The 25,169-nt window shown below is 42.3% G+C and overlaps 1 protein-coding gene across 1 annotated transcript in view; it reads right to left on the bottom strand.

Moving 5' to 3' along the window:
• Positions 1 to 25,169, bottom strand: part of SUSD5 (sushi domain containing 5) — a 60,754-nt gene that overhangs the window by 32,904 nt on the left and 2,681 nt on the right. Inside the window, exons 2-3 of the mRNA XM_081823906.1 lie at positions 16,925 to 17,102; positions 12,809 to 12,927 (exon numbers count right to left, since the gene is read on the bottom strand). Of these exons, the coding sequence (XP_081680032.1) occupies positions 12,809 to 12,927; positions 16,925 to 17,102 (297 nt within the window). The remainder of the gene's footprint in view (positions 1 to 12,808; positions 12,928 to 16,924; positions 17,103 to 25,169) is intronic.

Raw genomic sequence — 25,169 nt, 5'->3', positions numbered from 1 at the left:
TCTTTGTAAACTTTGACAACTTCATGAGCCAAAAAAGGTGATTTCTTATACTAACATGTATATCTTTGAATTGGTAAAAATAGTTGAATATTTATTAACCAGTTGTATTTCTTAAAAGTATTTATCTATTGGGGCGCCTGGGTGGCTCAGTTGGTTAAGCGACTGCCTTCGGCTCAGGTCATGATCCTGGAGTCCCTGGATCGAGTCCCACATCGGGCTCCCTGCTCAGCGGGGAGTCTGCTTCTCCCTCTGACCCTCCCCCTCTCATGTGCTCTCTCTCTCTCATTCTCTCTGTCTCAAATAAATAAATAAAATCTTTTAAAAAAAAAAAAAGTATTTATCTATTATGGTCTTCACCTTGTCAGTCTTTAAGAGATCTCCATGTATCAGTACAATAATGCATTGCCTTATCTTTCCAAACTCTTAACCAATCAACTTAGTACTATCAATCCACGCATCTTTCTCCCACTGACTGGAAGTCTCACCACCCACTTCACTATAAATTTATACTTAGGGGTGCCTGGATGGCTCAGTCAGTTGAGTGGCTACCTTTGGCTTGGGTCATTGTCCTGAGACCCTGGGATCAAGCCCCCCATCGGGCTCCCTGCTCAGCTGGGAGCCTGCCTCTCCCTCCTCCTGCCACTCCCCCTGCTGTGCTTTCTCTCTGTCAAGTAAATAAATAAAATCTTTTAAAAAAATAAACTTAGGGCACCTGGGTGGCTCAGTCGTTAAGCGTCTGCCTTTGGCTCAGGTCATGATCCCAGGGTCCTGGGATCGAGTCCCACATCGGGCTCCCTGCTCAGCGGGAAGCCTGCTTCTCCCTCTCCCACTCCCCCTGCTCGTGTTCCTGCTCTCGCTATCTCTCTCTCTGTCAAATAAATAAATAAAATCTTTAAAAAAAATAAATAAACTTATACTTAGGCACATTGGGTCTGTTTTGGTGCTTCCAGCCTTTTGCATTAAAGTGTTTGTCTACTTGTGTTACTCTACAGTGCCAAATGATTTTGTTTACTATAGCTTTAAAATGTGTTTTGAGGGGCGCCTGGGTGGCTCAGTCAGTTAAGTGACTGCCTTTGGCTCAGGTCATGATCCCAGGGCCCTGGGATTGAGCCCCGCATGGGGCTCCCTGCTCAGCGGGGGTCCTGCTTCTCCCTCTCCCTCTGCCACTCCCACTGCTTGTGCTCTCCTGCTCTCTCTCTGTCAAATAAATAAATAAAATCTTTAAAAAAATGTGTTTGATATCTGAACCTTTCTCATTATTTGAGGAATGGCAAGAAGTTAGTAAAACTGAAGCATAAAGTACAAGGGAGGTAGGCAGCCATGAGTTTATGGAAGGCCTTTGTAAGCCAGGGAGGAAATCTGGAATTTGTCTGGTGGAGAAGGGGGGACAATTAAAAACAGGAAATAACACAGTCCCCTTGGCACCTTAGACAGAGCACTGTTGCAAGGTAGAGAACAGATTGAGGAAACACCCTGGAAACTGAAGGACCAGTTAGGAGGCCATTTGAGATGTCCAGGAGAGCAGGACAGGAGCTGAAGTGAGGTGCAGATGGTAAGAACCAGGTGGATATGGGAGATACTAAGAAGGAAGGTTCTTGCAGAACTTATAATTGAAAAGTTGTGGGAGTAAAGGAGAGGATGGGGCAAGGGAAGGGGTAAGCAGGTTAAGGGATATGAGCACAGTGCAGGACTGGAGTTTGAGGTTCTAAAAGAAGCATCCATAAGTAGCTGTGTGTATGGAATCTGGGGCTTAGTAGGGGAACCAAGGCTTAAGAAAATGATTTGAGATTAGGAGCACATGGGTGGCTCAGTTGGTTGGGCGACTGTCTTTGGCTTGGGTCGTGGTCCTGGGGTCCTGGAATGGAGTCCCACATCAGGCTTCCCTTGCTCTGCAGGGAGCCTGCTTCTCTCTCTGCCTCTGTCTGCCACTCCCCCTGCTTGTGCTGTCTCTCTGTCAAATAAATAAATAAAATCTTTAAAGAAAAAAAAAGAAAATGATTTGAGATTAATAAGCATTTTTTTTTAAAGATTTTATTTATTTGACAGAGAGAGACAGAGCACAAGCAGGGGGAGCAGCAGAGGGAGAGGGAGAAGCAGGCTCCCCGCTGAGCAGGGAACCTGACATGGGACTCAATCCCAGGACCCTGAGATCGTGACCTGAGCCAAAGGCAGACGCCCAACAGCCTGAGCCTCCCAGGTGCCCCAGATTAATGAGAGTTTAGATGAAAACTGAAACCACTGAAGTGCTGAGTTGGGGGAGAGGAGGGTCTAGGTGAAAGCCCCAGGAGGTGAGCAGAGAATGAAGAGTTCACACAGGTCACCCCTGCAGCCAGACAGATACGAAGAAAAGCCAAAGGAAGTCAAAGGAAAAGATGTTTCAAGGACGAAGGCATGGTCAAGTACTTAAGGCTGCGCAAACAGCAAGCAAAATGCAGGCTGAGAAGCGGCCACTACAGTTATCTGTAGGGAAGCTGCCAGAAACCCTGGGGAGAACAGTTTCACTTCCGTGATAGGACAGAAGCCAGAAAGCGTGGACAGAGAGATGAAGGAGCAATAGGAAGTGAGATCATGGAGACCATGAATGTAGAGGAAGTTTAGGGCCATGAAGGGGAGGAGAGAGATGGGATGGTACGTAAAGGGACATGGAGTAGCTGCTCAATGAGAATATGAATTGGGCGCCTGGGTCACTCAGTTGGTTAAGTGACTGCCTTCGGCTCAGGTCATGATCCTGGAGTCCCAGGATCGAGTCCCACATCAGGCTCCCTGCTCAGCAGGGAGTCTGCCTCTCTCTCTGACCCTCCCCCCTCTCATGCTCTCTATCTCATTCTCTCTCTCAAAAAAAAAAAAAAAAAAAGAATATGAATTATCTTCTAAACAGTTTCAAACAGTTTCTTTGCTCTGACTCCCTTAAAGGTATTCCCTCTCTTTTGAAATGTTGACACCTTTTGCTTTTCTTGTAATTCTTCCCTGCTTGCTTATTCCCCCAACTGACCAGTGGCGTGCTGGTGAATACTAACAACAGGCTCTTGGTTGAGGATGGTACTGTTGAAGGAAGGGGGAGGGGACCGTCATTGTGTAGGTAGTTAAGCATGTCTGATGCAGCACACAGTTGACAAGGTCTTAGTGCAACTTCTGACACATAGTTCTCAATAAATTGTAACTATAAAAAGAGCCTGAAAATTAAAGATGGGCAGAAAGATACATGTGTGAGGATGTTCAATCACGGTATTATTTATCATAATGAAAACCACAGAACTACCAAAATGTCTAATGACAGAAGAATGTCTAGTTTACATACATTCATGTGATGGATTGTCACAATAGCCATTAAAAAATCATCCTTTGGGACGCCTGGGTGGCTCCGTCGTTAAGCATCTGCCTTCGGTTTAGGTCATGGTCCCAGAGTCCTGGGATCGAGCCCCGCATCGGGCTCCCTGTTCATCGGGAAGCCTGCTTCTCTCTCTCCCATTCCCCCTGCTTGTGTTCCTGCTCTCATTATCTCTCTCTGTCAAATAAATAAATAAAATCTTAAAAAAAAAATCATCCTTTGGAGCATATTCAGTGTCAATGGAAGATACATATTACTGAGTGAAAAAAACAGAATGCAGACCTATATATTGTCCATAAAATCCCAATTTGGTGAACTAAAAATGCAGCGTAAACAGGACTGATGCTTAAGTACTTATCTCAAGGCAGACTGATTATAAATGATTTTAATTTTCTTTAGACTTTCTACTACAGTGACCACCTATTCATGTTTATAATTTAAAAATATATTAAAAATGTAACATGGAGCTAATGACACCTATTTCATGTGATTTTTACCAGAATTAAATGGCCACTACATGCCTGGAACTTAATGGGGACATAAATAAAAATGAGTTCCATTTCCCAAGCAAACGGTTAGAGACTGATGGTCTTTGGAATCATTCGTCAAGTCACAATGGTAATTGAACACCCAGTTCCCTCAGGCCAAATACAGCCAAGCACACGATGGCTGGACAGGAACTGAATGCCCTCTGTGGCCACAAAGAAGGGCAGAACAAAATGGTTCATAAGAAGACCAGAACAGACATGGGCCCAGGTTTCCTACTGTTGATATGGCAGCAGTGGTCCGTGATGGAGGCTAGGTTCAAGGTGAGAGAAAGCACAGAGGGACTGCTGAGGGATACAAACTCTTGGGGTCAGGCTTTGGCTGTTGAGAGTAGCAAATAACCAGGTTAAGTTCAGATGGTTACACCACAGGATGTGTTGGAAGGGTCCCCTGCCGGGCCCTGGGCATGGGCTGCATTTCTGGCTCTGTCAGATTATCTGGGCTCCAACAACAATGAGCCTCTGTGGTGAGCAGGGTAAAGCCCAGATCCACGCAGAGCTATTCTGCCATTCACACACACTCCCCTTTTGGTAAAGAGAGTTCCCAGGGAGAATTTTCCTTCTAATTCAATTTCCTTCTAATTTTCCTCTAATTCCTTCTAATTTCTGTAGTGATAATAGCTAGGGTGACCATATAATTTATTATCCATATTAAGGTACTTATAAAAATGAGAGGGAACATTGTTAATAATTACAGTGGGACAAGTATAAACAAACACAAACTGTCCCGGGCAAACTGGGAGGCAGGGCCACCGAGTATGAGCACCGCACCTCCCAGCTGGAACAGCAGTCCCCAGGGAAGATGAGCTGTTCCAGGGTAAAAAGGAGAATGCCTCAGAGAACAAAATCCTTTAGTGTCTGGGTTTGACTCCTTGTTCCCCTACCTGCTAACTGTGTGACTTTGGCAAGTTACTTAACCTTGCTGTGCCTCAGTTTCCTCATCTGTAAAATAACAATAGTAACTTTCTGGGGGGTTGTTGGGTTAAACAAGTGAACACAGGTAACACAGTGGGTGCTACAGCAGGTGTTAGCTCTTAATATTCTCTTCCTGAAGTGAAAAATTTGAAGCATGTGCCAAGTCCAGATTAGAGCTGCAGCCTCAGGGTCAACAGGAGTCGTGGAGATGGATGCATCAGGCTTGACTGGCTCTCACGTCCTGCTGCACAGAACTTGGAAGAGCAGAGACAGGAATGTGTTTGGGTGAGAGTTCCCATATGCACCTTCCAGGAGCTGTGTGACCAAAGACAATGCCCCAAACCTCTCTGTTCTTCAGTTGCATCACCTGAACAGAAAGAATGATAATACCCTCTCCACAATATGGCTTTGAGAATTAAATGAGATAGTATATGCAAGAAAGCTCTAGAGAGAAAGAATTTTGGAATTCTAAAGCTGCTCAATATTTTTTCTTGTTTTTTGTTTTATTAAATATTATTTATATAACTAAAACTTGCCAATTTTAAGTGTACAGCTTAATAGTTTTTGGTCAATATATACAATTGTGTAACCGCCACCACAATTGAGGTATAGAACAGCTCTCCTCAGCTATTTCCTCCTTGCTCCTGGCCTTGGATGCCCTCCCAAACCCCAACCCAAGCAACCACTGTTCTTACTTTCTGTCACAGGTAGTTTTGCCTTTTCTGGAATTTCATTCAAATGGAATAATATAGTATGTAACCTTTTATGTTTGGCTTTTTAGGTTAGCATAATATTATTCATCCATGTTTTACATGTACTAATAGTTCATTCTTTTCTTTCTTTCTTTTTTTAAAAAATTTTATTTATTTGAGAGAGAGGGAGCGCAAGCAAGAGAGAGAGCATGAATGGCAGGGAGGGGCAGAGGGAGAGGGAGAAGCAGGCTCCCCACTGAGCAGGGAACCCAACGCAGCTTGATCTCAGGACTCTGAGATCATGACCTGAGCCGAAGGCAGATGCTTAACTGACTGAGCCACCCAGGTACCCTAGTTCATTCTTTTCATTGCCAAATAATAACCCATGATATGGATGTACCATAATTTTTTGATCCATTCACCAGCTGATGGACATTTGGGTTGCTTCCGGTTTTTGGCTTTTATGATAAAGTTGCTATGAACATTTGTGCACCCATTTTTGTGTGGTCATATGTTTCTCTTGGGTCAATACCTTGGCATGTAATTGCTTGGTTGTATGGCATATTCATATGAAATTTTGTTCAATGTTTTCAAAAGAAATTATGGGTTGCTGTATTAGAAATAGTGTGACATCAAGGTGAAGAAACCATGCCACTAACACCCTGTATTGTTAGAGTTTGTATGCAGCTAGATACTAATCAGTCACCGCTTGTATTTGCTAGGTCTTACTCTGTGCCAGGCACTGGGCTAAGTGATTTACTTGCATTGTCCTATTCTGTCCTCTCAACACCTCTACATCATGAATACTAATATAATTTCCAAGGCAGGTAAGTGATAGAGCCAAGATTTGAACCCAGGGATTCTGGGTACAGAGCCCACAGGTCTAACCACTGTGCACTATTGTGTTTGAGGCGTTATTTCCCTTGAACACAACATGGTTTAGTTCTGATTAACCTTCTTGTCATAAACAGAGGGCTCCAGAGCACTTTGCACAAAGTTTGGAGGTTTCTGATCTATCAGACTGCACACTAGCAGCCAAAATGATCTTCAGAAATTTTTCAAAAATCAGCTGCCAGCTAAAAACCTTGCAATGGTTTCCCATTTCCCCTTAAAACTCAGCCCAATGTTATCACCCCTGCATAGCTAGCTCTTTTCCCCACCTCTCCAGCCCTATCTTGGGCTACTCCTTTGTCACTTGAACAATCTAGGTACACTGTTCCTCAAACACACTAAGCTCTCTCCTGTACAAAGTACATTTTTTTAACGACATAAATTAGGTCATGCTATACATATTCTGAGACCCGCATAATATGTCTTGGAAGATTTTCCATGTCCTAGCTCTCACTTCATTCTACTTGCTATTTCTTCCTTCCCTTTTCCCCACCTTGTCTACTTTTTCCCTTCCTTCCTCCTCTCTCTCTTTTATGATCACTCAGTAGAGTTGTGTTAAAAGTAGAAAGTAAAAACATCTCTTCCCCTAGATCAGCCCTTTCCACTGCCCCAAGGTGACCCCATTCACGGGTTGAGGGTAAAAGGTAGTTCAGGCAGTTCTGACTCTGTCCCAAGGCCTGCATGGCCCCCAGCGACCCACCCCTTCCCTTGCCACAGCTGCATCAAACCAGGCCCTCCGAGGTGTGAAATCATGCATGAGTGCAGCTCCTTCCATTAAACGCTTTTTTTCTGTAGGGGCATCTGGCTGGCTCTGTCAGTGGAGTGTGCAACTCTTGATCTCGGGGCTGTAAATTCAAGCCCCACATTAGGTATAGAGATTATTTAAAAAAACTTTTTTTAATCTTTAAAAAAAATTTAAAAACCAAAACATTATCTGTAAAGTACACTTGAAACTCTTGGCCCCTACAAACAGAGAGGAATGCTCATGTGTGGTTTACTGCAGGGAAATGTTAAGAGCCCAAATGTTGCCGTTAAGTTGATGAGTTGCCCAAAAGTCACACTAGGAGAGCTAGCTGTGTGGATCTGAGTCCCCACATCTGGGAAGACAGGCTTTAAAATGATCTTACTATTGAGTAAACTGAGGCAGGTCAGGCCTTGATGGATATAGGGAGGTGCCCAGGAGAAAGAAGGAAGCAGGTCTGCAACCGAATTGCATATGAATCAGAAATCCTGGTGGCTTTGATTACGGCCTCCCAAGGAGGGAGTGTGCTTGAGCGAAAACTCTCCATCACAGTCAGTGGGATTCTGGCTACACTGAGGGGTGGCCCTGGCCCACCTGTCCTCTGGCACTCCGGATCCTCTCCACACCTTGAAGTTTCTCTCAGCTCATTTTTACCAATGAAAGATGAGACATGAAGGGCAGGGAATCTACATTATTAATCCTTTTAAAGCATAAACAGAAGTGCAACTGAAGCCTGGAGGCCCCAGGCAAACACTAGACAGGGATGTGGTTCTGGGAGGAGGGCTGCCCCCCGCTCTGCGACGCTGTGCCGGCTGCCTGGGTGGCATCTGCCCCCGTGGACGGTCAAGGAAGCTGCTAGTTCCTGAGGCATACTGTGTGATGGAGCAGAAAACCTGGGCTTTAGAGTAAGAAAGATCCACACTCTAATCACTGCTGACGATGGGCTGGGCAGCTAATAACTCCCTGAGCCTGTACGAGCTGCTGGGGGATTCAGAGAGGTATTATAAACCCTTCTGATGATATCCTGTAAATGTGTGGCCTCTGCTCTACCTGAAGAACACCTGGCTCTAGGTTCTCTTTCCGCAGAACTCTGAGCCCTATGAGGACACTCTCTAGGAAAGCTAATGACAGATGGTCACGAAGTGACTTACTGATCCAGAGACCGTTGTGGGACTGCACATCGTTAAGGACCTCCGAGAACCTCGAGAACAAAGTTGCCACTGGAGTGCTCAGCTCTGGGGGCTCATGTATGTGTCTGTGAGGCAGGACTTCGGGCTCCTCCTCCCAGCGCATACAAGAAAGCCAAGCACAGGCTCCCTAAATGCACCAACGGGTTCAGAGGGCAGCCGCAGTTCTTCTGGGTAGCAGGGAAATGGAGAAGTCCATCCAGATTGTTGGTGCCTGTAGCCCCAGGTCACAGAGACATCACCGTTATCTGCCCCAGGGGATAAGGACCCATTGGCACTTTTCCTCTAGCTGCCCAGGCACCTAGCATCTCTGGGAACTGGCTGTTTGTGCATCAGGACTGTTCTAGCCCAAGTTTTTGGAATGGAAGACCTCAGTCTTGGGAAAGCAAGACCTGATGCTGTCTAGGCCTGGGGGTGGGGGTGGCAGAGGAGGGGGCATCCCTGCTTCCTGCAGTGGGGATTATTTGGGCTGCCTTCTGCAGCCACCTCAGTCCTGCCCAGCTGCTACTCAGGACCACAGGGATGTTTTGAACCCAGTTCACTCCCTGAAGCACTAGTACAATGGCTCTCCCAGAGCGAGTCTCCCCCGAACCACTGGGATCTATGCTTCTAGGCTTTGCTCCACCTGCTCTCTTCTGTCTGCAGTGTCCTCTCTGCCCTTCCTTAACCATTATCCCTACGAAACCAACTCCTTCCAACTCCACCTCAACTGCCACCACCGCAAGAACCTCCCTAATTACCCTCCTAAACACATTCACTTCTTATCTATCTTTATACACTGTCAACTCCTCGAGGGTGAGGATGAGTCCTCTCTCTCTTTCTCTCTCTCTCTCCCATAAGTCTGGGCACTAGACTTCGCATTACCCTGGACAAATAAACAAATGGCCAATACCAGGTTAATGCTAATAAGCTCAGAGTCTTCCACACTTCCTTGGGAGAACCTAAATTATATCAGTTCTATCAGCGGTTCAAAACCTTCAATTAATGGATTCCAGTCTCTTCAAAGCAGTGGGAGAATTTCCCCAAAGTCAATCCTGAGGCACAGGACCTCCTCTAGGCAGACTTGGGAACTGGCTACTCTCACAAATTCCTGATTGCTCTCAAAAAGGTGAGCATCCAGCTCTAGTTGATGACATAAAGGAAGGGAATAATTCCTTTTCTGTTTTAAGGGAAATACAGGCAACAGTAAAGTATGCAGGAGAACAGAAGCATACCTGACATGGAGCCTTGGGGGGTGCAACAGGGAGAAGGCAAGAGGACACGCGAAGCCTCCAGACCCCATGCCGTCGACCCCACAGACAAGCCGCCAAGAGAAGCAAAGCCAGAGAACCCAAGTGGAGGCAGCTTATTTCATCAGCATCCAGCTGGTTAAAAATAACTTCACTTATTAGTTTAAGTGAGATCACCACAGGGCTGGAAATTCACTGTCAATGAAACAAAAATACTGGAAGGAAAATGAGAAAAGTCTACATTCATGATGAGCTTTATTTCAAAAAAGAAACACAGGAAGGAAGCTGCCTGGATATTCCACAGGCTCTGTTTTCCTTCTGGGCTCTTCATGAGGCACTCGTCTACCATTCTGGGAGTCAGCACGCTTCATTCCTCCCATCTTGCCAGAGAGAAGCAGCAGCACGGAGCCAAGTGCCGTGGAGCATCATCAGGAAAAAGGCAACCTTAGGAGATGACGCAGCACTGGCGCGAACGCTGAACCAGACCAGCCCTCCCCTGCCGCAGAACCTCAAGGAACTGCCTGTTCTCGGCTTCTGCCGAGGCTCTACACCTTCCTTCAGCACACAGATTTCCCTTGTCGCCTGTGCGGCCAACAAAGGCTCTACTGAGGAAAAGCGAAGGCTCCCGAGTAGGGCGGAGGCCGGGAGGGAGTGCTCTACAGGCTCTTCCCAAAGGAGGAAAGGCAGCGCTCAACAGGGACAGTGCTCTCTCTGAGTGACTTTGGGGAATCCATCCTGCTTTTCTAGAACGCTCAAGAGAGAGCAGCCCTCCAACCCTAATCCCCCCTCAGCATGCATTCCTGAGTCCCCTTTGTGGCCCACCTGAAGCCTCCTCCTAAATCAGGCCCATAGGACCAAGACTCCAGTCTTCGCCATATGAGCTCATCTGCATTGACCCGGAGGTGCGGGGAGGCCAGGCGAGGCTCCGGCAAACTGCTCTGGGAGGCAGGGCTCTGGAGCACCCTGACGCTAATGAGCCACACACGGGGGCATCGCTCCTCACATTGGTTGACAGCCGTCATGAACTGTCTTCCCTTGTTGGTTCCCATGAGTCAGAGTGTTTTTGTGTTTGTTTTTCCTGTTGTTGTTATTGTTGTTTTTGGAAGTATGTAGACCATTTTTTGGTCGGAAATTTTTCATTCTTACATAATTTCAAAATTTCAGAAAAATTGTAAGAATAAGGATTTCCCATAAAACCGTTTAAACAGAGTCACCAATGTGTTTTCATTTTGCCCATTTGCTTTATCATTTGTCTCTCTCTCTCTAGATAGATGGATGATGTAGATATCTATTTATACAGAAACAAATATATGTATGCGTATATACACATATATGAATACATATGTATATCTATACCTGTAATTCTTTTCTGAGCCATTCGAGATTAAGCTGTAGATATGATGTCTCCTCGTTCCTAAAACCTTGGCACACATTTCCAAGAACAAAGATATTCTCTTACAGGACTGCAGTACAGTTATTAAACTAGTCCCTAAATCATAATCCATACTCAGATTTTATCAATTATAGCTATTTTTTCTGGTCCAGGATACAATCCCCGATCACAAATTACATTTTGCATTTTATTGTCAAGTCTTTTTAGTCTATTTAGTCTTGTTATTGTTAATCTAGAAGAGTCACTTCGCCTTTCTCATCCCAGACATTTTTTAAAGTCATTTTGTGGAATGTTTCTCAATTTGAGTTTGGCTCATGTTTCCTCCTGAGTAGATCCAAGTTATGCATTTTTGGCAGGAATGCCACTGAATTGAAGTAATGTTCCTCTGATTGCTGTATATCGGAAGGCACATTATATCAGTTTGGCAAAAACTCAGTTCTGGAGTCACTGTCATGGCTTGAGCTTGGTGCCCTACAGGGATGTGAATGGATGTTTCCAACCTCTGGCTTCATGCACTATAATTGTGGGCAAAAAGGAGCACATACTTGCACAGACACAACCTGTCTGAAGGCCAGTGAGGTGGAAAGCCCAAACTATCCTGTTGGATGATGATGAACATATGGCTCAGTGGCCCCCAGCACCCTAGCCAACAGCCACCAACTCCTAGAAGCAAGGCCACCTAGCCATCAGCTGACTGTAGACTCAGGAATGAGCCCAGCCAAGACCAGGAGAAAGACAAACTGCTGATCCAAAAAACTAGTGAACTAAATAAATAGTTGTTTTAAGCTACTACATTTTGGGGTGGTATGTTACATAGCGAAAGCTAACTGATATCCCTTGTTCAGCAGGGAAAGAGAAGATTCAGAAGCCCCACATATTCATTGAGATCACTGAAGAAAGAAGATCATGCTCTTTTTCTTCTGGCTCTGTGCTGTCTCTCTCAGGAATCTGAACTTTTGCCTATGTCTGGGATTCAAAGGATCATCTTAATTTACTTACATGGTTTTGAAAAACAAACCATGGATATTGTTCTCACCAAGCTTTACAGAGCAAGGCCACATCATTCAGTAGCTCAACTGGGCAGATATCAGAAAACTCTCCCAACACACTCTTCCATAGCAATGAGCATATGAAGACTTTCTGGAGGAAGACCCCATAGGAGCAGGGAAGCTTGTCACTGATAAGTATCTAACAAGCGTCAGCCAGGGCCTTGGGGTTCACCTGGCTCTCTGATTTCCCAACTCCTCCGACCCCTTCCCTGGATATTAGGATTTGGTGCCTCTAGGATGCAGCCTGAGGGAAATTTCCTTTTGGGGAAAAATGATTTTTTCCTTGTTCGTGTGCTGTCCACCATGAAGAGAGACTGGAGGGCAAGCTACATCAACAACTGTAGCAGATGCTGTCAGGGGTCTGCCCCGTATTGCCTAGATACCTTTACCAGTTCCATGCACAGGGGTTCCCAGTAGGCATCTCTGCATCTTTGTTGGAAGGTGGCGCCCAGGCTCCTGGAACCCTTTACCAGCACACAGCATAAACCACAAGTGCCTGGGAGTTTACATCCCCTGAAGCAGCCAACGACTCATAGGCGCAGTGGTATAAATACCGCTGCTCTCACCTCTGATCAGAAAAACTGGTGACCTACACTGTCTCCAGAGATCTCCTGTAGGACTGAGCCAAGGTCACCCCCACCTCACTGCCACTGTGGACTTTGCTCAGTATTGCCACACTGCTTGGTCTACCTCCTTTCTCTTCCCACTGCCCCACTGCCCTATTGGCTTTTCTTTGGAAGACTTCCTCATCTCAAGGTCTGCCTCTGGAGAATGCAACCTAAGATGGCGACCACCATACGCACCCTCCAGAAACTTGACAAAGGCTCCGGCACTGACCTTCATCCTTAATACAAAGGGCACTGTACGTGCCACCAGGAACTGGGTTGCTCTCAATTCTCACATCAATGGCTCTCGTGATTTGCTGTTCATTGCTCCCTTTACTACACACGGTTGTCCTGAAACAGACAAAGAAGACACTGTGTTAGGAGTACTAACTAAGAATAGGAAAGAACAATTCTTTTCTGCCATCGGTTCCCAATCAGCAGAGATTTTTCTGAGTCAGGATCTTTGGCTGAAAGCATCAGTAGGGAAGTACTCTTCCCAGACAAAGGCCTGCAATCACGAAGACACAGGTGATGCCTCTGTTGAGGCCCACATGTATCAGTTCAAGTTTCAATGCCGGTACGTTGTTGATCTTTTCTAGTGTATGTGTGTTTTATTTCACAAAATGCTGCTCTTCTTATTAGTTCCTTTCTTTTTGAGGGGGTTTGTTTCTGTTCTTTTTCAGATTTCTTAAAATGGATCATTACTTAATTCATAAACCTTTAGCCTTTTCTCTGTTCTAATACAAGCATCTAAATGTTTTACATTTCCCTCTAGGTATAGCTTTAGTAGCATCTTATAAGTTTGAGTATGCTATAGTTTTAGTATCATTCAGTTCTACATACATGCTACTTATTAACAAACCATAATTTATTCTTCGCCCATGATTTATTTAGGAGTATCTTTGGCAAACAGCAAATAGTAGAATTTTAAAAAATCTCTGTTTTCTAAATGGAGCATCTCATCTATTTTAATCATCTAATTTAATCACAGATCTCTTTGAATTGAAATCTGCCATCTTTCTATTAGTTCTGCACATTCTTTGTTTCCTCTTTTCTTTCCCCTATTCTGATTGTTTGAATCTTTTTTTGGCATTCTCTTTTTCATATTGGTCTGGAAGTTACATATCCTTTTACTATCCTTTTAGTGGTTATGACTTATTAATATTTAATATTACTTTTACTCTCTTCTCCAACAATACAACTTAAAAATACTTAAAATACTATGTATTAGCATACCTAAAACATTACCTGATCTATGTGCCATTTTTTAGTGTTTAGTATTATTTACTGCTTTATATAATTACATAATTTCAATTTACCCCATATTTACTCTTGACATTCATTTCTTTTTTGCATCTCCAGCCTTCCACCTGTAATTACTTTTCTCCTGCCTGAAGATTAGCCTTTAGTGTTTCTTTTAGTGCAAGTCCAATATAATGGATTTTCTCACCTTTTGTCTGTCTGAAAATGTCTTTATTTTACTTTTATTCTGGGAAGATATTTTCTCTGGGTATAAAATTCTAGGTTGGCAATAATTTGAAAGTACCACTCAGTTGTTTTGGGGCTTTCATTGTCCATTTATTGTTGCTCCTTGGAAGGTACTTGTTATTACTTTTAATATTTTTCCTTTATATTTGATTCTTACCAGTTTCACCATGATGTGCTAAGTTTGAATTTGTTTGTCCTACTCAGGTTTTGTAGGGCTTCTTAAATCTGTGCCTGGGTGTTTTTCTTCAGCTGTAGATAAGTCTCATATTGCTTTTGCTCCTTCTTTCAGAATTCCAATTACATACATCTCTTCCTTTGACCCTTTCTTCTGTATTTTTCATCCTTCTTTTACTTCTGTTCTTTATTCTGGATACTTCCTCTAAAATATCTTCTAGTTCACTAATTTTTTCTTTGGCTCTTTTAAAATCAGATGTTAGATCCATCCATTATGCTCTTAATTTCAGTTATTGTATGTTTCACTTCTAGAGTTTCCATTTGGTTATTTTCATAGTTTCAGTCTTTTGCCAAAATTCTCCTTCTTGTCTTCTGTATCTTTGAACATTTGAGAAAGTTATTTAAAGTCTGCATCTACCAATGCAAATATTTAGAGTTTCTATTCGCTGTCTTTATTCTGGTTGCCTTATCTCCTAAGTGACTGGTTATTTTATATTGTGGGACAAATCCTATATTTTCTAAAAATTGTTTGTGGAAATAAATTGCCTAGGATAAGGCTATCCCCTTCTAGAGAGGATTTTTTAAATCAGTTCTGCTAGCTATTGGGAACACTGGAACTCCAGTATCATCTCAACCCACATTCGTGGCTCCAGAGGATTTTGAGCTATGCTGTGGCTACTATGTGGGCCTGTAAGCTTCTTCCAATTTACTCTTACTCCTGGGATACAGCCCTGTAAAGTCCCAGCCCAAAGCAAAAGACTCTGCAGGCCCTGACTACACAAAACCTGAATTCAAATCTCTGTCCTAGTCCTATAAGGCCATCTAAATTGCTACTGTTTTTCAGCCATCCTTTATGGAATCTGCAAAAGCTTCTAGGAAGCAAGTGGTTCCCAATTCTGTATTCACCACTCTAGGCCTCCATCCTCCTCTGGATTTATGTGTACACTCAACATAAATTCATGGACATACAGATCAGATCTACTATATATTTACTATGCCATCAATTGCAAGATGCACCCTGCATTTAATAATTGGTTTTCAGTGTGGAGGGGGGATGGCTGTATAGGAAAGACCCACAGTGAAATGTATATACTGATGATCAGATGCTTCTTGGTTCCAGAAACATTAAAATAGTTTTATTTTTAGAATTAATATGTTGTGTAGTAAATATATCAAGTAAGTATGTTTGCTACAAAGAAATATCATCTAAGCAATGTAGAGATCTACTAATATGTCCTAACATTTTAGAGCAAACCTAGAGAGGATGGATCTTTCTAAAGACCCAGTCCTGATCTGCAATGCCTGGGAGACGGAAGTCTGGCTCCAAGCTGGCTCTTCAGAATTCCCGAACATCCTGGTTATCTGATGCAATGATAATAACAGAGTTATGAAAAATATCCACATTTGACTACACTGTGGAAACATGCATGTATAGGACCTGTTTTGTCTGTTCAGAAACCTGGACGTAAAATGTCCGGCAGAGAGGGCCATGGGTCCAGAGTCACTGGGAGGCTCTGGATGTAGCCTAGCTGTCCTCTTTATTCAACTGCTGCTTCACACATGACACAACCAGAGACGTAAGTCAGCCTGGTTGTGTGTGTTTTCTATGGCCATCTGCCAGCCCATCTTCAAGGTTATTATCAGCCAAAGTAGTTGCTGGAGCCCACTTTGCTCTTTCACATTCCTGTGGCATGAAGGAGACAGTGGAAGGGCTCCTGCCTTTTCTGAGTATGACTAAAGAAGCAGTTAGCAGAACGAATGGGCAGTTTTCTCCTAGCTAGCCACAAGAATTATTTCTCCACAAGGATTCTTTGGGTCAGGAACTCAGAGAGGGCACGATGCAAATGGCTTGTCTCTGCTCTCTAATCTCTAGTCTAGGGCCTGAGCTGGGAAGACTCATAGCCTGACAAGAACTCAACAGCTGGGGGTGAGACTCACGCCGAGGCACCTTCACTCACATTTCTGGCAATTAATGCTGGCTATGGGCTGGGACAGCAGTGGGGGCTGTCGGTGGAGTTACCTTTGTGGGGCATCTCCCTGTGGCCTGGGCTTCCTCATAGCATGGCCTGCTCAGGATAGGCAGATGTCTTACTTGACATCTCAAAAGTGACTGTCCCAGAAATCTGGGCATGGATTTTTCTGACCTAACCTCAGAAGTCACATGGTATCAATCCTGCTGTATTCTATCGGTCAAGGCAATACTATACCGTCCCTGATTCAAAGGGAGAGGACACAGACCCCACTTATCAATGAGAGTAACATGAAAGAATTTGTGGCCATACCATCCTCCTATTCATATGTATGTAGATGAATATCCACAGAGAAAAAGAGATAAAGAATATATACCAGTTAAGAGTCACTACAATCGAGGTGGGGAAAAAGAAAAAAGAGAAAAAACTTGGTACTTTTACATGTATCTGTATTATTTGAAATTCTTTACAAGCATGTATTATTTTTGTAACTTAAAAAGGAAATTCAAAATAACAAAGGGGGGAAAAACTGTGACAGAACGCCACAAAAATGTTTTTATTTGAGAACTCAAAACAAGAATGTGCTGGAAGCTACTGCCCATTGCATGTTGCCTATCCTGGCACCTCAATAAAACAATTACTGAGCTCCCATACAAGCCCTGGTAGGCAGCGGGGGTGAATGGGAAGGAGAGCTTTCCCCAGCACACCTGACTTACCCCAGGGTGCCATCCGCCAACCAGCCGGTGGTGCACACCGCAAAGGCACAATCCTGGACCACCCTCCGCAGCTCTTCCGCAGACACCAGGTGAGCGCCCCTGCTCTTGCAGGAAAGCCGAGCCACCTCCAGTTCTAGGCCCCGAGAGCCATTCTGAGACTCCAGCACAAAAAGCTTCCCTGTGTGGGGACAAGCACGAACACAGGCTTACTCCAGGATCCACGGGAATTTAACCTGAGCAAACTCACTCTCTGGCAGACACCTGTCAGAACTGGAGTTTCCTGCTTGCCTGAAGACCCGAGGGCAGCAACTACCCCATTGCACTCATCCCCGGGACTAGGCGATGACAATTACTTTGGTGCTTTCATCTGTTTTTTGCTCCTGTCTTCTTTAAAAAAAAAAAAAAAAAATCAACCATCTGCATTGTTTATCTGGATAAACCCTTCAAATCTTCCTTTCTACAGGCTATTTTACAAACACCATGGCGTGAGGCTCAGTGTTCTCCATCCCCCTGAGTTGGGTCAGTTGGTGTCCGGGGCACTGATTTAGGTCTCAGCTCTGCCTTCTGCCCCAGCCCTAGGGGTGACCCCATACACAGTTCTCCCCATTCGCTTCTCTCTGTCCTATTGTCTCAGGACACTATCAGGCCCTTCCCGCAATGAGTTCACTTGTGCTTGCTGCCATTTCTCCCAGACTGGATGAGGTAGCAGAAACCATATCTGGTGCACCTTGGCTCGCTGCAGCACATGGGCATGTAGAGGGCCTCAAAAAACATGTGGCAGATGAGCGGAATGGAAACATGAATTCAGGCAGAGGTGGAAGCTGAGGCTGAAAGCAAAAGAGAGCTTTAGGCAAGAAACCCATGAGGAGGAGGGGAGCACTGCAGTCCCTAGGAGCTTCCTGTAGAGATGAAGCAATGCCTTAGATAACCTGACCAAGTTTAAGGTAAAGGCAAGGGAGAAAAACACCCAGTTAGAATGAGACACTTCACTTCTGTCCATTAGCAAAATTATCATAATATACTGATTTTATTAGAATGAGACACTTTAACTGTTATCAACTGCAAAATATCTATAATAAATATAACTATCCCTCAGCTTTGGAACGAAAGTTATGAGAAAAATGCAAAAATGTTTCACAATAAACGTATCTATAGGTGACTGGTCCTCCCTTAGACTTGGTACCAGTGTGCAATACACAATCTGAACAGCTATACTTTATGGTTTGGTCTGGAGAAGCATGTGCCCCAAGAGACTTTTGTATTAATGGCATTTGCCTATCTGGAAAAAAATATTATGAAATTTAACTAAAGTGTTGATGGCCAAACCCCCAAGCAAGGGGCATAAAAGTGAAAGCCCAGGCCTCACAAGGTAGGGAATGTGACAGACCTCTCCACCCCCCTCCAACACCATCTCATGCACATATTAATACACAAAGCTTGGACACTGAAGGGTTAAACTCTCAGGATAAGAATGAACAAGGATAAACAATATTCCCTCCCCTCATTCTCAAGGGACTGTTGGAAGAGTTGTCTTGGTGCTAGGAACCCAAGTGCTAATCCTCATTGGGAATTGCAAAAACTGGCCTCTGAGGTACTTTAAGCCATGAATTTAGCTTAAAATGGCTTGAGATCGACATTTATCCAGACACCTGGTAAGAACAAACATAAATCTTGTCTGGAGAAAAAAATATTTTCATCTTATGCTTCAGGAAATCCCATGCAAATATTTTTTCAAAGGCAATGACAAGGACAGTAAAATACATCTAAGTGTATAGGAAACAAGGCACCACTAGTGAGAAACAACATATAAAACATTCAGCAGACACTGACTTACAGAGAAATCTGATACTGGTGTTAATAGGCATAGATTATAAAACAGTGATGATTACTACATATAAAGGAATAAAAGGCACATCTGAAAATACCTGCAAAGGATAGAAAACTATAAAAAGTGGCTTAGCTGATAAGAAAAAGAACCAAACAGGATTTCTAGAAATTAGATACAATGATAAATTAAAAATGGAATGGATATTTTTGGCTGCATATCAGACACAATTGAGCAAAGAACTTATTCTTGAAACAGAAATCAGAAGAAAGCATCCAAAATGTAGTAAAGAGACAAAAAAGTTGGAAAATAATAAGATAATAAAGAGACATGGAGGAAAGAATAAGATTCCAGAAATAAACCTTCACATTTACAGCCAACTGATTTTCAACAAGGGTGTCAAGACTATCCAATGGGAACGAAGAGTCTTTTCAAGAAATGGTGATGGGACAATTGTATGGGCACCTGTAAAAGAGTGAAGTTGGACTCCTGCCTCACCCCCTACACGATAATTAACTCAAAGTGAATCAAAGACCTAGAAGAAAACATAGGAAATCTTTGTCATCTTGGATTATGCAGTGGTTTCTTAGATATAACAACAAAAGCCCAAACAAAGAGAAAATACATAAATTGAACTTCATCAAAATTAAAAACTTTTTGCTTCAGAGGACAAAATCAATAAAGCGAAAAGACAACCCACAGAATGAAAGAAAATTTCTGCAAATACACATCTAATAAGAAACTTGTATATAGAATGGGTAAGGAACTCCAAAAACTCAACAACAATTAAAGAAACCAAATCACTTGACTGAAAGTGGGCAAAGGACTTGAAAAGATGTTTCTCCGAAGAAGTTTTACAAATGGCCAATAGAACATGAAAAGATGCTCAACAGCATTAACCATTAGGGAAATGCAAATCAAAACTACAATTAAATACCATTTCATACCCATTAGGATGGCTATTAATAAAAAAAGAAACAACAGAAAATAACAAGTGTTGGCAGAAATGTAGAGAAAAATTGGAACCCTTATGCATTGCCAGTGGGATTATAAAATAGTGCAGCTGCTGTGGAAGATAATATAGTGATTCTCAAAAAACTAAACATGGAATTATTATGTGATCCAGCAATTCCCAAAGAAGTAAAAGCAGGGACTTGAATGATATTTGTACAAATTCATATCAGTATTATTCACAACACCCATGGGTGGAAGCAACAAAAGCATCCATCAACAGATGAATGGATAAACAAAATGTGGTGTATTATATATATATAAATATTAATCAGCCTTAAAAAGAAGAAAATTAATCAGCCTTAAAAAGAAGAAAAATTTGACACGCTACAACATGGATAAATCTTGAAGACATTATATTAAGTGAAATAAGTCAGTCAAATTACAGAGACAGAAAATAGAATGGGGGTTACCAAGGGCTGGGGTGGGGAGGAAAGAGAACTAATGCTTAATGGGGCAGAGTTTCAGCTGGCAAAGATGAAAAAGTTCTGGAGATGAACAGTGGTTGGTGATGGTTGCCCAACAATGTGAATATACTTAGTGCCACAGAATTGTATACTTAAAAAGGGCTAAAATGGTATTTAACAAATGGGTAAAGGGTCTGAATAGACATCTTTTTTTTAAGATTTTATTTATTTATTTGAGAGAGAGAGAGCACGAGCAGCAGGGAGCAAAGGGAGAGGGAGACCAGACTCCCCGCCAAGCAGGGAGCCCTACATGTGGCTCGATCCCAGAACCTGGGGATCATGACCTCAGCCGAAGGCAGATGCCCAACCAACTGAGCCACCCAGGCACCCCTGAATAGACATCTTTAAAGAAATAGTCAATCAGCACATGAAAAGATGCTCAACATGGTTAGCCAACAGAAAAATGCAAATCAAAACTACGAGATATTACTTCATATCCACTAGGATGGCTATCATCAAAAAGACATATTTTGACATAAGTGATGATGAGGATGTGGAAAAAGTAGAACCTTCAAACACTGCTGGTGGAAATGTAAAAGAATGTAGCTGCTTTGGAAAATAGTCTAGCAGTTTCTCAGTTAATAGCAGTTTCTCATAGAGTTACCATATGACCCAGGGATCACACTCTTAGGTGAATACCCAGGAGAACTAAAAACACATGTTTACATAAAAACTTCTATATGAATGTTCATAGCAGCATTATGTGTGGTAAATAATAAATTAAGTTCATAATTGTAAAATTGTGTTTATAATAGCCAAAAAGTAGAATCCACCCAATGACCATCAACTGATGAATGGATCAACAAAGTACGGTATGAATATCCATACAATGGAATGTTATTTGGCAGTAAAATGAAGTGCTGATACATGCTGCAAATGGATAAAAACATTATGCTAAGTGAAAGAAGCCAGTCACAAAAACCCACATATTTTATGATTCCATTTACATGAAATGTCCAAAACAGGCAAATTCATAGAGTCAGAAAGTAGTTGCTGAGGACTTGGGAGGTTGAGGAGAAACAAGAAGTAAATGCTAATGGGTATAGGGTTTATTTTGGGGCGAAAAAATGTTCTAAAATTGTGTGTAGTGATTCATAACTCTGTGAGTATACTAAAGACCAGTGAATCACACACTTTAAATGGGTGAATTGTATGGCATATGAATCATATTTCAATAAAGCTGTCATTGAAAAAGGCATCACTAGAGAAGAACAGGTTCTGTTATGATGATAGTTATTTCATGAGTAATATAAAATAATTTTAAACACTTAAATAAATAACAACTCTAGACTGGAAGAAGGCAATATTAACAAAACTACAGGGAGATTTGGAAAAATCCACAGTGCTTATAATTTTTTTTTAAAGATTTTATATATTTATTTAACAGAGAGAGACAGCGAGAGAGGGAACACAAGCAGGGGGAGTGGGAGAGGGAGAAGGAGGCTTCCCGCGGAGCAGGGAACCCGATGCGGGGCTCCGTCCCAGGACCCTGGGATCATGTCCTGAGCCGAAGGCAGACGCTTAATGACTGAGCCACCCAGGCGCCCCTCACAGTGTTTATAATTTTAAGCACAATCCTCCTCAGTAATTGATAAAACAGGAAAAAATTGGAATGAATATAGAAGATTTAAGCAACAAAATTAACATGCTTGATGTAAGGACCAATGCACAATACTGCATACTACAAAATACACATTCATTTTAGACACACACAGGACATTTGTAAAATTGATCAAATACTGAGCTACAAGACAAACTGAAAAACTTTTCAACACTCAAATCATACAAAGCATATTTTTAAACCACAATACAAACAACCTAAAATCATTTGTTTTATTTATCAAACACTTATACAGTGTTTACTATGGTCCAGGTGTTATTCAAATTGCTTTACAAATATTCATTAAATTAATTCTTATAACAACTCTATGATGTAGGTGTTATTATGATCATCCCTATTTTTTTAAAAGATTTTATTTATTTATCTGATCGAGAGCACGCGAGCGCACAAGCAGAGGGAGCAGCAGAGGGAGAGGGAGAAGTAGGCTCTCCGCTGAGCAGGGAGCCCTATGCAGGGCTCAATCCCAGGATCCTGGAATCATGACCTGAGCTGAAGGCAGACACTTAACTGACTGAGCTACCCAGGCATCCCTATTATCCCTATCTTATAGTTAAGATTTAGTATTAATGATTTGTCCAAGATCACACAGCTGAGATACAAAACCAGACTCTGTATCAGTGATCCTAACCACTGAATTATACTGCCTGTCAATAGCAAAGTAATAACTAGGAAAATCCCCTTGTGCAAGGAAATTACAAAATATACTTTTCAATAAACCATGGTTCAAAGAAGAAACCACAATTGAAATAAAACATTTTTATGTAAGTGACAAAAACTGGTAGAGAAACTAAAGTAGTATTTAAGGGACATTTATAGCCTCAAATGCTCATATTACAAAAGTAGAATTGTTGGGGTGCCTGGGTGGATCAGTCGTTAAGTGTCTGCCTTCGGCTCAGGTCATGATCCCAGGGTCCTGGGACCGAGCCCCGCATCAGGCTCCCTGCTCTGCGGGACGCCTGCTTCTCCCTCTCCCACTCCTCCTGCTTGTGTTCCCTCTCTCACTGTGTCTCCCTCTGTCAAATAAATAAATAAAATCTTTAAAAAAAAAAACAAAAGTAGAATGGTTGATAATCAATGATCTAATTTTCTATCTTAAAAACACAGAAGAACATAAAATTAAAGTGAAGTAGAAGGAAATAACAAAGAACAGAAATCAATGAAATGAAAAGCAGACATACAACAGAGGAAATAAAGCCAAAAGTTGCTTCTTTCTAAAGAATGACAAAATTGATAAATCCCTAGCAAAACTGATCAAGACAAAAAGAGAGAAAATACAAATTAGCAATATCAAGAATGAAAGGGGACATCATTACAGATCCCATGGACAGTGAAAGAATCACGAGATTATTATGTTATATATGCTAGTACATCTGGATGACAATTTAGATGAAATGGACAAATTTCATAAAAAAACAGATTTAACAAAACTGACCCAAAATGAATAAGAAAATCTGAATATCTTTTTATCTACTTAAAGAAATTAAATTCATCATAGGGGCCCCTGGGTGGCTCAGTTGTTTGGGCATCTGCCTTCAGCTCAGGTCATTATCCCAGAGTCCTGGAATCAAGCCCTGAGTCAAGCTCCCTGCTCAGTGGGGAGCCTGCTTCTCCTTCTCCCTCTACCCCTCCACCCCTGCTTGTGCTCTCCCTCCCTCTCTCTCTCTCTCCCATTCTGCTCTCTCTCAAATAAATAAATAAAATCTTTAAAAAATAATAAATTCTTCATTTAAATTCTTCCCATGAGAAAAACTTCAAACACATATGACGTCACTACCAAACACTAAATAAAGCAAAACAACAGCTCACTTTGCAGCAACCTTTTCAGAGAACAGAAGAGGGAACAACTTCCCAACTTATTTTAGAAATCATCATAATCCTAGGGGCACCTGGGTGGCTCTGTTGGTTAAGTATCTGACTCTTGGTTTGGGCTCAGGTCATGATCTCAGGGTCGTGAGATCAAGCCCCATGTTGGACTCTGCTCTCAGCGTGGAGTCTGCTTGAGACTCTCTCTCTCTCTCTCCCTGTACCCCTCTCCCATGCTCTCTCTCTCTAAAATAAATAAATAAATCTTAAAAGAAAATCATCACAATCCTGATGTCAATACCTGACAAGAATATTTTAAGAAATGAAAATTATAGGCCAATATATTTCATGTACACAGAGTCAATAACCCTAAATCTGTTTCCTTCACTCCAGGCTCAGTTGTAGGTCATCTCTTCTCACTGTGAAACCTTTCCCTAGGATTCTATCCACACACATGGTTTCAAAGACTATACTTAAAACAGATGGCTCACATTTTTCTCTTCAGTCCAGACCCTTTGCATTCACCCCATCCACCTCTATACCTCCACCCTCTCTCACCTGCACAAATAAAATGGCCTCTCCATATCTAGTCTTGCCCTGGTCCCATCCATTCTCGCTACATCACAATCAGGGTGATCTTTTCAAAATGCAAATCTTATCAGTCACTCTACTACTGGAAATCATCCAGTGGCTTCCTTTCCTTTTTTGGATTAAAACAAAACTTTTTTCTATGAGGACCCACCTCACTGTACCCACTCCAATTTCCTTAGCATCATTTCAAACCACTTCCACTTTGGACTCTTGGCTCCAGTCATTCTGTCTCTTATCACATAGCCCATTTTCCTGGCTCACAGTTTTTTTTGGTACATGCTATTCTCTACCCAGACACTCATTCTTCCCCCTCAGACCCTCTTACACCAAATCCAAACTTCCTAGTATATGCTTTCATAGTACCTCTATCCTTTAATTTCATCATCTATCAAAATTACAACTTCACGTTCCATTCATGTAATGATTTATCTACTGACTCTCTAACCCATTGGATTTTAAGCTACCTGATAGCAAGGACCTATTTCTCCTCACCATTCTATCCCCAACAGCAAGGCCTGTACCTAGCCTACAGTAGATGCTCAATAAATTATCTGTTGAATTAACAAATCTTTTCCTGTAATGCAGTTAATTTGCCTTCAGTTAATGTGAAAATTTTTCAATTTCAAAAGTATTTTAAAAGTACAGTAGAAAAAAGGGAAAAAATACAGATATCTTTTATATATAAGATGTGTATCTTATTAGTCAAATGTAAACTAAATGCTCTTTATTTTATCTATTGACTTATTTTTAATAGGTCCATAGAGTTAAGAACTCCAAGTCTCTTCAGGAAACGACAGATGTTGGCGGGGATGCGGAGAAAGGGGAACCCTCCTACACTGTTGGTGGGAATGCAAGCTGGTGCAGCCACTCTGGAAAACTGTATGGAGGTTCCTCAAAAAGTTGAAAATAGAGCTACCATATGATCCA

The sequence above is a fragment of the Leptonychotes weddellii genome, chromosome 1, assembly GCF_054177405.1.
Source record: "Leptonychotes weddellii isolate Sample4059 chromosome 1, ASM5417740v2, whole genome shotgun sequence".
Taxonomy (NCBI): domain Eukaryota; kingdom Metazoa; phylum Chordata; class Mammalia; order Carnivora; family Phocidae; genus Leptonychotes; species Leptonychotes weddellii.
The sequence above is the reverse complement of the archived record's forward strand: the minus strand, read 5'-3'. Positions and strand labels throughout refer to the sequence as shown.